Source organism: Acyrthosiphon pisum, chromosome A2 (genome assembly GCF_005508785.2).
Source record: "Acyrthosiphon pisum isolate AL4f chromosome A2, pea_aphid_22Mar2018_4r6ur, whole genome shotgun sequence".
Lineage (NCBI taxonomy): Eukaryota > Metazoa > Arthropoda > Insecta > Hemiptera > Aphididae > Acyrthosiphon > Acyrthosiphon pisum.
Window position 1 is genome coordinate 2,583,328 of NC_042495.1, and position 13,246 is coordinate 2,596,573.

The 13,246-nt window shown below is 29.1% G+C and overlaps 1 protein-coding gene across 1 annotated transcript; it reads left to right on the forward strand.

The window, feature by feature from the left end:
- The first annotated feature begins 2,955 nt into the window (after window positions 1–2,955).
- On the forward strand, window positions 2,956–10,977 carry LOC100572445 (acetyl-coenzyme A transporter 1-like). The gene is made up of 9 exons (XM_029490452.1): window positions 2,956–4,359; window positions 5,940–6,066; window positions 7,017–7,176; window positions 7,266–7,420; window positions 7,516–7,706; window positions 8,613–8,797; window positions 9,541–9,667; window positions 9,802–10,017; window positions 10,378–10,977. Exons 1-9 carry the CDS (start codon window positions 4,144–4,146, stop codon window positions 10,552–10,554), a joined length of 1,554 nt encoding a protein of 517 aa, XP_029346312.1. The 5' UTR covers window positions 2,956–4,143; the 3' UTR covers window positions 10,555–10,977.
- The last annotated feature ends 2,269 nt before the right edge of the window (window positions 10,978–13,246 follow it).

Here is a 13,246-nt window from a genome sequence, read left to right on the forward strand (position 1 = left end):
GGGCAGTTGTGACTCGCCTTTAGTGTCATAATATCAATACCTAAAAGTCGTAACCACATGGACACGAGCTTCTTTAAAGTATAATATAATTCGTCAGTAAAAATAATAAGTCTAAATTCAATTTTCTCGACGGAAAAGTAGAAAACAAATAATTTCCCGAAGTATTATATACTCGGAACCGATAAAATGTCCAACGTATAAAATGTATAAAAATCCCCACGACTTATCATATTTTTTTTAAAAAACAAATGTTGAAGAGATACATTTTTGTATTTGGCTAAAAACAAAATGGAAGCCTTTAAGGCTAACGAAATGAAGTTTGTAATCCGTTTGAATTACGTAATAATTTGTCAGAATTGAACATGTACGCTAAACGTCAATTGATTTATTAAGTCGGAGGTTTAATCATTTGACATTTTAAAAACTATAAATGTATTATCCCTTGTTAAATAATGGAAGTTCTGATAATATTATTTATGAACACATTTTGTACAAATATTTTAACTCGTCCAATATTTAATATTAATATATTGGATTAAATCAAACTATACAAACATACATAATATAATTTTCGTTAAACTAAAATCAACGACTGTCTGAAGGTATTTTATTTAGTAAACCTGAATATTATGAATGGACATAATATTTTATGCGTCGAAAATATATAATATTCTTCACAATGAATAGTTTTTCTTCGATAATATAATATTATATAAAAATTATGCACAGCCTTATAGATTTACCCTATCACCTGCGCCATATTTGATGGTTTTTCATAACAGTTTTACATTTGTTTAAGATCTGAACAATCCAATCGATTAACCGTCGATTGCTGTGAAAAAATAGTTTCCAGGTCTGAGTAATAATGTACAGACCTAACCCTTAGGTTCAGTAACTCTTCGTAACTGCAAACTATGCTTGTCAGCTATTTCGTGCGAAACCACTTAACGCTGCAGCGGACATATTGTATATAAGGACAATAAATTGTGCTGGACGGCACTTCTGCTTTTTGCTTTGCGACGACTTACAATGCACGTCAAACACTAAAACGATATCCTTGTTATTACGTTGTTGGCTTATATAACATTCTTAAATGTTTTTATTTAATTTAAAATTTACATGTTTGAATATGTGCAGGTTATTTTGTCCAGGCTTAGGAACTAGATTTACGATTTTGTATAAAGAGTGGAGGTTTTTAAACTATGGTTTGCTGATGGTGAGCAAAGGACGAGACTACGTGATAGTAACGGAAATAAATTGCATAATTTATCACTGTTACCAAAATTTACCAGATAACTTTGGAAGCTACATGAATACTTTGTTCGAAATCGGATACAATAATTGACGGATTGAATTCAAGTGCAAAGCTAGAACATTTTTTTTTTAACATATTAAATAATAATTTGTACGTTTTCGATGATTTCTTGGGCAGTAATGAAAACACTAATGGAATATAATGTCCATTTTTGACACAGTATATATATTGTAAAAAGTTGTAAAAAAAATGTCACCCAGTATTAAAATGTTCCGTCTACAAATCTCGGGAACATAAAAATTTTAAATTTGGTTCTGTAGTGAAACAAACAATATTATCCGTCTTGTTGTTATGTAATAGAAAATTCTCACCCTTGTAAGTATTTAATTGTTATAGTGTTAATGCTGAGTGAAATTCATAAGTAGATTTTGGTAGTGGTGGAAGTGTTTTTCTTCTCACACGATAAATGCTTCTGCGAATGGAGTTTACGTCGTTTAATGTTACATCCAAGACATTTGATTGAACTTCTTCTCGTATTAATTTTAATGGGCGTTTAGAAATGTCATCCACAGCTTTTTGTTTTAAATTATTAGAAATGGTTACTTTTGTTAAATTTTTACGTGGCGAATGTTTGTGTTCGATAACCGACTTTAAAAGTACCGTTTCATCTTCACTCACAAACAGCTTTGACGTACACGACTTTAATGTACATGGCCATTTTACACCCACTTGTGTGATGCGATCTTTATAAAAAGCATAATTATTTAAAACTAACAAAACATTGCCCTTTTCACTATACACTCGTGTAATATGTTCCATCGTGTTAACAACGTCAGTGCTTTTCATCTACTAAAATGTACCTATCAAAGACGTAGGTATACATCGTATCATATAATAATTTCTAATAACCATAAAAATGCTAATAAAGATAGGTTCGGCTATCAACTTAGACGCGTATAAATCCTCGCTTTGCACCAAGTAGTAGACTATTATTAATACAATTTTCATTTTATCCATATTATTTGTATAATATATTATATTTATTATTTATTACAGAATACAATATCATATATAATTGCAAATATCAAAATTTGATTCTATCATTTTATACTATTTTACATTATTTCTATAAATAATTGTATTTATTATTTGTATATTTACCTCCCCTATTTTACGATCTACATATTTTAATCGTGTATACATTAACATATGCGGGCAACTGGTACATTTTGGTCTAAGTGTTTGGGGGGGATTGGTATAAAAAAAAAGGTACTTTTGGGGCAACTGGTACATGCTCATATTTTTAAACTTTTTAACAAAAAAAATAATAAATTAAACATTTATTATAAACATAATATTATTATATGAAAACTAGCTTTTAGTGGTTTGTACTTTTTTAGATATTTTTTAATAAATATTATGTACTATACGGACTTTCTAATCAATATGTAACTATGTATTAATTATTATATAAAAATTGTATAGACGTATAGTAGTATATTATGTGAGACAACGATTCTATAGGTACACTATATTGACAATGGATGAATGTAATACGCATGAATAAAATGTGTAAAATTCCTGCATATTTTATAATATTCATCATTATTACCTATCTAAAACTTTCAGAATAGTAAATATATTTTTTGTTACGCCTGCACCAAAAGTTTGGTTTTCGATAACGGTTGAAGCGTTGGAAAGCGTCCTCTTTCTGTTCCAGTGGGCGGTAAAGCGTGTATCCCTTAAAAATGCAGGGTGGTAAAGTTTAAATCCCAAGAAGCGTCGAGCGCACATATCGCGCGCGTATCCCCTGCACAACCAGACAGTGAAATCTATACCACGGTCCTTACAAAACATGAACTATCAGTTAAATCTAATATTCTGCATATTATAACCACCATGCGAGACGCTTAAATATAAATAAGACCAAATCGTTTCTATCGTGAATTTTAGTTGACGTAAAATTATGGTGTAGTTGTTGCATAGATCCCTGCATTTCTTTTGTCGCGATCGATGAATGCAGAGGAGTGACAAAAAATAGTATGTGTGGCCTCGTGCGGAAAGATAATTTTAGTATGGGGCGAAATGTGGCCCTCGCTTGCGACTGTAATAGTTCACTTCCCGCCCTTGCCACACACTATACTATTATAGATTTTTAATTTTTCTCAAATATCCTAACCCTTAGTTTATGTCATGCACTGTACATTCATATCTTATTTTAATAGCGTGGAAAGCAACACGTTACTCCATAGAAATTGCTTTTTACAAAAATTTCGTTACATGCGTTAATTTAAATAAAATATAATGAAATTACTACAGCATTACTGGCTACTGCAATAGTAATTCCGTTGCAGTAATTTGTGATTTTCGTTACGTTACTACCCAACCCTGCAACTAACAACTAAGTTCATGGTCAGAACAATAGATCGTGAAATAACAAAGATATATAAATTATAAAATATCTACCTTATGACTTATGAGTTATGAATAATTATATGATTTCAATCATTAAAAAAAAAGTGGCGGTTGAAATGTCAGGTGCTGCATAGGCTGTAGAGGCTGCACCCGTAGGACCACCCATTAATCATGATTATCGAAAGTCATAGCTCCTATGTAATTTTTATACATTTAATAAATTATATCCACTACTCATTTCATACGAAAATATATCTTCGTTATTAACATAATATTGTAATTTCTGTGTATCATCGTTCAAAATTTTGAACATTTTAGGTATAGCGCGTTTGTACACTTTAACAGTTTTACTTCAGTATAGGTACGAACACTTCAGTGATCGGTACACATATTTTTAATTATTTTTTTGTTATTCTTAGTGTATATGTGTGTTATGCGTTTAGTATGTGTATCGTGAAGGCAAAACCGTAAACATGACGGTACCTAAGATCGAAGATGAACTAGACAACCTCAGACCAGGGGTAGTAGTTGATGATTCGAATTCGGCCGAGAAGCCAAATTTGAAAGGAGATTGGTTGAATTTTTTCCTATTGTTGTTGCTGTATACAATGCAAGGCGTACCGTTTGGCTTAGCATTGGTAATGCCGATAATTTTGCAGAGTAAGAAAAATGTATCTTATAAAGATCAGGTAAATATCTGATTAAACATCAACAATGGCGTGACTGCGCGATTAATATTATATGATATAAATGTTTAATATTGACTTGTATCTAAATCTACAAAATTATATACTTTATCGCAGTGACGTACGCAGGATTTTTCAATGTGGATAGGGATTCATTGAAAATTAGTTACTTTTTTGTTTTTATTTTGTCTAGTCTAATAATTATAGGCGTTTAGATGAGGTTTTTGGAAGAAAATTGGACGTAATTGGTACATTCATGAGATCGAAATTAAATACGTGCAGTACTTTTTAAAATAATCTTGAAAAAAAATAAATAAATAAATGAAAAATTTGTTAAAGTTGTAATATTGTTATTAAAAAAATTGTTTGGTAACCTTGGTCAGACCGCCTTTGCTTGAATTGTCTTTGATTAATAATTTTAAGTTTTTTTTCTAAAAATGTCTATAGGAATTTATTCGTACGGTCAAAAATCTTAAAAATGTTATACAAATTTGTATGGCTAAGGCTTGAGTATTTAATAAATGGTCTCTCATATATAAGTACTGACTTTTTCAATTAGTAGAAAAGTTTGAACATGTAATGCAAGGTTTCTCATAAATACCTAACTTTAATAGCAGTTTAAAAATATTAATGATGCATATAGTCGCGATTAGTTGTCATATATTATATTTAAGGTTAAAATTTTGAATAAATGAATGCAGTATATTATATTATATATGTTACTATAATATATACAATATTATAATACATAACATTCATATGCAGTCGAAAAAGTGTGGTGCATTTAAGAGATTCAGAAAGTGTCTTTTTTTCCGTTTTAACATCTTGGCATGTCATAGAAAATACTTTTCAGTATAATTATACCCATTTGGGCCGTGATACCAAATCTAAAAAAATGTCCCATTCCATGATGTCAATATTTTAATATCTTGTTCGGTAAAATAATCCATTTAAAAAAAAACTAAAACTAAACAAATATAAAGGAATAAATTAAAAACGTGAACGGCCTTATAATTATTACTGACACAGTGACACACAAGACAGAATGAATAAAATGGTACAACAATGCGAATAGTATAGGTACATGGTACTATTGCTTATATTCTCTACTGTTGATTTGATTTTCTATTTTATGTGGAAAGACCTGCACGGTTACACTCATATATTTTATGATTTATATTTTATGAGAACGAAAATTCCTATTTAGTTCATTGAATTGTATACGTTTTTCAAAGTATCTTACATGTTAAAACACAGTTACATTTATTTTAAGTTTTCAGTCTTGCAAATCAAATTCAAATTTCTTGGTTCCGTTCAATATAAATATTTACAATAAAAGTATCTTGTATAATTTGGAAAAATATGATACATGATTCTAGTGTAAAGATATGTATCATAGCACCTGACAATTGATAAATTAGAATTGTGTACCATGATACAAGATACAATTTGTATTTTTGATACTACCCAACCCTATTACTGCCAAATCCTACATAGCTCCCCCCCCCCCCCCCCGACCAATGCGTTGACCTCTGATTTACCATTGTATTTTATAGCATAAACGTAGTCGTATTTTGTTCCAGGCTATATTCAGTTTAGTTACATGGCCGGAAAGCTTAAAACTGATATGGGCCCCTTTGGTAGACACGCTGTACATACACAAGATTGGAAGACGAAAATCTTGGCTCATACCGGTTCAATATTTAATGGGTGCGTGTATTAATGTAAATATTATGTCTCTGTTCTGCACCCTTATACTTATTACCAACACACGTGGAAGTATCTCTTTATATTATGTCATGATGTGTGTATATGGGCTGTAATTGTCAGCGTATTGTTGGTACCTATAACCTATGTGCAGTGCCATGTTGAACATTTATAAACCATGATGCCCAGCATAATATATTTCAGTATCTATACCCACTGTTTATCCACTTAATATAGTTTATAGTACATATCATTTATTATGTGACTGTAAATATTTCAATTTTTGTTTTATGTTATTGGTTACCATAATGTATACAACCACTTCACCACCTTAAAAAAAACATCACTGTGATGCCTAGGCGTCATAAAACCCCATTCACCATGTGTATTTCAGGAGTCCAGACATTTTAAAAACATATAAAACCGAATGATATTCTATTATGTGGTTATATAACATATTTTTTTAAAAATAAGATCATATATTAATGTATTTTTATATGAAGGGTGTAGGTATCAGGTATCTATTATGTTGTTTTACGCGTAGATTTTAATAATTATGGATCGATAATATGGAATTTAAATAAACAAAAAAAAGATACGTTCCATTGCTTAAAACTAGAAATTTTTTTATCGCCATTTCAACATGTTTAAGCCCGCAGTTGTACAAACAGAAAAATCAAATGTTGTTAACTATTCACATGGTAAAAACTGTGTTTTTCGAAAAATAAACATTTTTTGATGTTGGTACAACTGCGTGCTTAAAAGTTTTGAAATTGCGATAAAAGGAATTGCTTGTTTAAAATAATATAACTTGTCTATTTTTAGTTTTTTTGAAATTCTACATTTATTAAAAAAACCATGCGTACAACGACTTAGGATACACTCTGCGTGGTATACGGTATAATGTCGTTCGTTGTCCTTATTCATATTCCTTAACCATTCTTGTTGAACAGGAGCATGCTTCATTTATATGGCCAGCAATATTGATGAATGGTTGCCAGAAACGCGAAAGCCGGATATACTGAAATTGGTATACGCATTTTTCTTCCTGGGAATGTTGGCTGCCACGCTAGACATAGTCGTCGATGGTTGGTCACTGACCATGCTGAAGAGGTCAGTGTTATTGTTAACTTTTTTAATATTGTGAATTGGTATAATATGATATTATATAATATCTATGTTACATTTTGATATTTACACAGGAATAACGTGGGCTATGCATCTACTTGCAATTCAACCGGTCTGGTGATGGGCATAATGATAAGTTATATATTTTCCGCCTTTTTGACGTCAGAAGACTTTAGTAACAAGTACTTACGGTTTAGGCCAGATGTAGGAGGGATATTCACTACGAGGAGTAAGTGAATAAATCTGATTATACTCAGATAACAATAATAACTGAGTGTCAAAACAAAAGATATTTACTTATTTCATTATTCTTAATTTGTACAGGTTTCTTATATGCTTGGGGTGTTCTTTTTATATTAATAACTACATTGATTGCAATATTTAAAAAAGAAAAAGATAACAGATTAGAGGATGACCACGTAAAGCTCAACATTGTTCAAAACTATTCACTAATATGGGACATTTTAAAACTACCTGGTATTAAATTATTGGCATTAACATTGCTGACAGCTAAGGTAATAATAATAATCTATAGATACCTAAGAGAAGAGTTACATTAACTAATTCATTTATATTTGAATTAATTCAACTTCGCGGTAATCGCGGTATCGACGTATCGTGTTGGTCGACACGATCATATTTTACTATCACATTTTGGTGAACCAATCAGAAAAAAGAATTTTACACGACACGACACGACACGGGCAGTTGTGAACTCGCCTTTAGTGTCATAATATCAATACCTAAAAGTCGTAACCACATGGACACGAGCTTCTTTAAAGTATAATATAATTCGTCAGTAAAAATAATAAGTCTAAATTCAATTTTCTCGACGGAAAAGTAGAAAACAAATAATTTCCCGAAGTATTATATACTCGGAACCGATAAAATGTCCAACGTATAAAATGTATAAAAATCCCCTACGACTTATCATATTTTTTTTAAAAAACAAATGTTGAAGAGATACATTTTTGTATTTGGCTAAAAACAAAATGGAAGCCTTTAAGGCTAACGAAATGAAGTTTGTAATCCGTTTGAATTACGTAAAAATTTGTCAGAATTGAACATGTACGCTAAACGTCAATTGATTTATTAAGTCGGAGGTTTAATCATTTGACATTTTAAAAACTATAAATGTATTATCCCTTGTTAAATAATGGAAGTTCTGATAATATTATTTATGAACACATTTTGTACAAATATTTTAACTCGTCCAATATTTAATATTAATATATTGGATTAAATCAAACTATACAAACATACATAATATAATTTTCGTTAAACTAAAATCAACGACTGTCTGAAGGTATTTTATTTAGTAAACCTGAATATTATGAATGGACATAATATTTTATGCGTCGAAAATATATAATATTCTTCACAATGAATAGTTTATATATTAATATTGTATATTATTCAAGATTGGATTTGCTGCAACTGACAGTCTTGCGATTTTAAAACTTATTGATGCGGGAGTACCAAAAGACAACATTATGTTTATAGACACATCAATGTTTGTTGTAAAAATGTTTTTGCCACTAGTTGTAGTGAAATACACTTCTGGTCCGAAACCGATGAACGTATACCTAACAGCAACACCCTTCAGGTAGATAAACCAAATTACCTATCTACCTATATAAGATTAAAGGACATGTACTATTAGCATTGTGCTCTGAAGACTGAATGTAATAAAATCAATATTGAAACGACTAAATAAGTATCTATTATTAGTTATTGTTATTTAATATTTAGATAGGTAGTATTTACATCGCATATAGGATAATTTTTATCGTTTAATTAAATAACTTTAGTTGCATAATGTCTTAATATATTTAAAATAATTTTGTATCGTACGCAGTAATCATTAATAAATACTACAAATGGAATGTAGTAAACGGTTACTTATCAAAATACATCATATTTTAAATATACAATTCTAGATGGTATTAATATTTACACACAATATATCATAAAATCTATTACCAAAACGATATGGTACAATTGTTTTTGATCCTTATACGCCATAATTACCAATGTTATAAACTATATACAAATAATATGTGATTGGAATGTTGATTCTATATTACCTTGTCATTCACTGGAATCTGGCTGATTTAAACAAAAATAGTTATATAATCATTTTATAATTAACTTACCTACTATTCTTTCTCAAAAATATTATTTGCTGAACAATTTAAAGTAAAAAAAAAAGGAGTAAGTAGATACCACTGTGCTGTATATTCGTGGTGCTGTTTAATACTTTTATCCATACAGTAAAAAAATAAAAAAATAATTAAATACAATTATATAATTAATTTCACATTTAAGTAATTTTAAATATGATTTCAGATTACTTTTGAATATTTCATTTGGGGTATTTATTTATTATACACCGACATTGATAGTAGCAAATGGGTTTGTTCATATTCCAATGTATTACTATGCACTTTTAATATTTATAATGTCAATACGAGGTGTAAGTAATAATAATTTATTAATTAATATGTGATTCAAATTAACACATTTTTAGTTAAAACACTGTTATGATTCCTTTTTACATCAGTCATGAAAAATATTTTATGTATGTCTATTGTGATTTCATTTGTATAGATTCTAGATACCATTATGAGAGTAGCTTTATTATCTTTTTTCTCTCGAATAAGTGATTCACGTTTTGGTGGTACTTACATGTCATTATTGGGTACACTTTTAAGTTTGGGAGGAGCATGGTCGTCTTCGGTTGCCATTGGAATCGTAGATTTCCTAACGTTTAAACAATGTTCTCTAGATCACCAAAATAGTTGCTATACATCGAATCTAAAAAACGTAAGTAATACAAATACAATTATATTTTGATTATTAAAAGCAATGACAATTATTAAGAATATTATATGATAATTTATGAAGACATTCTTAAAAATGTTTTGTTTAATTATTTCATAGACTGTCTAGTTGAATATTATATTTTTAATACTTTACATTTTAAATATTAAGTCAAGTTATGCATATACTTTGTGGGTACATGACTGTTTTATGATAGGTATAACAACTAACGACCACAAGTATAATTTCAAGTATATTTTTTATATTTAAACGATTTTAATGGTGTTGAAAAAAGTATTTAATATAGTAATTCTTCAATTTGTGTTTACATTCTTTCCTATTTTTGTTTTTTTTTTACTATAGATGTGTAAAACAATTGGAGGTGATTGTGTTGTTATAGTGAACGGGTATTACGCAGAAACGGCTGTGTGTGCCATAATCGGAATCATTTGGTTTTGTATTTTCAGAAAGATCCTTAAAAATGTTCAAACTAAGGGCCGTTTTTATTGGTTGGTCGATATAAAGACACCAAGAAAATAAAAAAAATGTTTATTGTCATATGCGCATTTAGCCATAGTGACGAACATTTCGAATTTTTAAATATCTATTGTAATTTATTTATTATTTTAGTATTGTTTAATATAGTCTATAATTATATCAATAATACAATTGTTAATCGGTTCTCTATTGAGACTGATAATTTATTATAACTATGTATTAATATTTAATGTTGTCACTTATAATATAATGTTAAGTTGTAATAAAGTCACAGCGTACCGGTTCGATATGATCTATCCATGATGACATCAAGAAATATCAGTCGCCTCGAACACCTTTAAGTCACTAAGAAATAAATATTGACTACCTCATCGGGAATGTGATCATCATTATAATATGATATTATGAATGATAACTTATATGATTTAACTACAATTTATTTTATTTATACAAATAATTTTATAATGACACTAGCCGACCCAACACAGCTTCGCCCGTGACTAAATGTTTATTTTGCCTTTGAACGATGATATGTATAATTTTTTATTGAAATTTTTTCGTTTAATGTGATATATGATTCAATGATATAATTTAATTGTATAAGAAAAACGATTCTGAGTGGAGACGGTTTATCAGTCTGGATTTTTTATATTTTTATTATTTATTATAGCCTTTAAGTTGAATTAATATTATAATATTATAGCTGACCGTCACAGCTTCATCCGTGATTGTTTGTTTATTTTGCTTCCGTACGATGAGATGTATAATTTTTCATTAAAATTGTATAGTTTAATGTGATCGGCAAGTAAATATAAAAATAGTTAATGAAAACGTATTGAAATGTTTCTATTGCTATTAATGATAAATACATTTTCACTAAAAATAACTGATCCCGTGCACTTCGTTACCCGTTAAATGTACCAACTCTATATGACTCATACTTTGTTCAATTTTTTATTTAATATTCGGTGTATGGTGTTCAAAACTTTTCTTAACTTTTCTGTTACCCAGAATAAAAATTCTGATTCGCAGCAGTATATTATCAGGTAGGCAATCTACCAGCTGTAGATCGCGAACCCCGTGCTGTTTGTACCCATATGTAAGTGTATGATTTAGCTCTGAGTATCAAAGTTATACCAAGTTTGTCATTTTTACTTAATTCCACGTACGATGGAATAATATATCCAACTAATACAAAATCCTAACCTAAGCTAACCGTACTAAAATCCGATGAATAAGAAGAAACCAAATTTTACCTATTTTAAATTAATCTAACTTCTTCTCAGAGGTCTAATCTACACATAAACATTCATTTATACATACCTATATGTATGTATATATATATTGACGAAAAATAATAAGACAAATCTACAAACAGATTAACCAATAGCAACCATTATAATACACTATTATTATTTTAATCTGCAACAATAAACTAAATTTTTTATTTTATAGTTTTTTTCTGGATAGATGGCGCCACTGCTGTATTTTTGACATCCATATTTCCTACTTTTCTGGTGGATTTTTCTAAACAAAAATAGTACTATAACCTCCAGCAGACTGTCAAAGTATAACAGTAAACATTTTCAGCCAAATCGGTTCATTAGTTTTCTCGGTTAGTGCGGTCCAAGAAAACCCTTACCATTTTATATAATAGTATAGATAGTGAAATGTGTGTTGTGAAAAAAACTATAAATATGTTTTATTTGATGGCCAAATACATGTACACAAAGGTGGGCATTAACTAGTTAAAAAGTTAAAGTTAAGTTAAAAAGTTGTTTTTTTTTTAACTTTTTAACTTAACTAGTAATTTTCAGTTGAAATAACTTAGGTTTTCTCAGTTGATTAAAAAAAAATCTATCACGTTAAAAACATTTTAAAATTTTTCGTTTATCCGTAAATATTACTATGTCAATATAAAATAAAAATAATCCAATACAAAAACACAAAGATTTCTGTTCTTTTTCTTGATAACATAGTTTTGTGTATATTCTTACATTTTATTAAGTTGTAAATTATGGGCGCATGTAAACTCCGCCACAAGAACCTTTTTTTAGTGTAAACTCCGCCAGGAAAATAAAACAGGTAAAATTGGGTTCATGTAAACTCCGCCAGTGACAAAAATCAGGTAAAATTGAGTTCATGTAAACTCCGCCAGTGAAAAAAATGAAGTAACAGTATACACTATACAATTAATATAATAAGCAGATTATTATTAAAGAAAAAAATCATAATTTTATAATTACTAATTATTATCCTTATTAATTAAGTATATGTATACCAAAGTATATAAAAAACTTAAAAATAAAAATAATAAATGTTCGAACAAATCATACGAATTGCAATGGCCAGTATGATGTTAAAAAATAATGATAGACAATTGTGATAAATAATAATCAAAAAATAATATGTAGGTATATTATATTATTATAACATAATATTTTATAATAGGTACTTATCGGTGGCGTACGTCAGTGACGCATTTAGCATTATTTTTAGTGGTGGCTGATAAGAATTTCACTTTACATCGAGAGGTCTACAAAATTATAGAATAATACATGTATTTAATGGGAGCAGATCTGTTCTCAGGTACACCCCGATAAATACGACCCTGGCGTACGTAAGTGTATAATTTAACTATAATGTAGGTATCAAAAAAATGCAAACAATTTTTCCACCGTAACTGTGGTCCATACTCGATACATATTACATTCTGTACTAAAATACATAGGCT

Bases quoted from the DNA above. Each gene is read 5' to 3' on its own strand.
- LOC100572445 (XM_029490452.1), top strand. From the start codon at position 4,144: ATGACGGTACCTAAGATCGAAGATGAACTAGACAACCTCAGACCAGGG. The intron at 7,177-7,265 runs GTCAGTGTTATT...ATATTTACACAG, and splicing joins TCACTGACCATGCTGAAGAG to GAATAACGTGGGCTATGCAT. The intron at 7,707-8,612 runs GTAATAATAATA...ATATTATTCAAG, and splicing joins TAACATTGCTGACAGCTAAG to ATTGGATTTGCTGCAACTGA.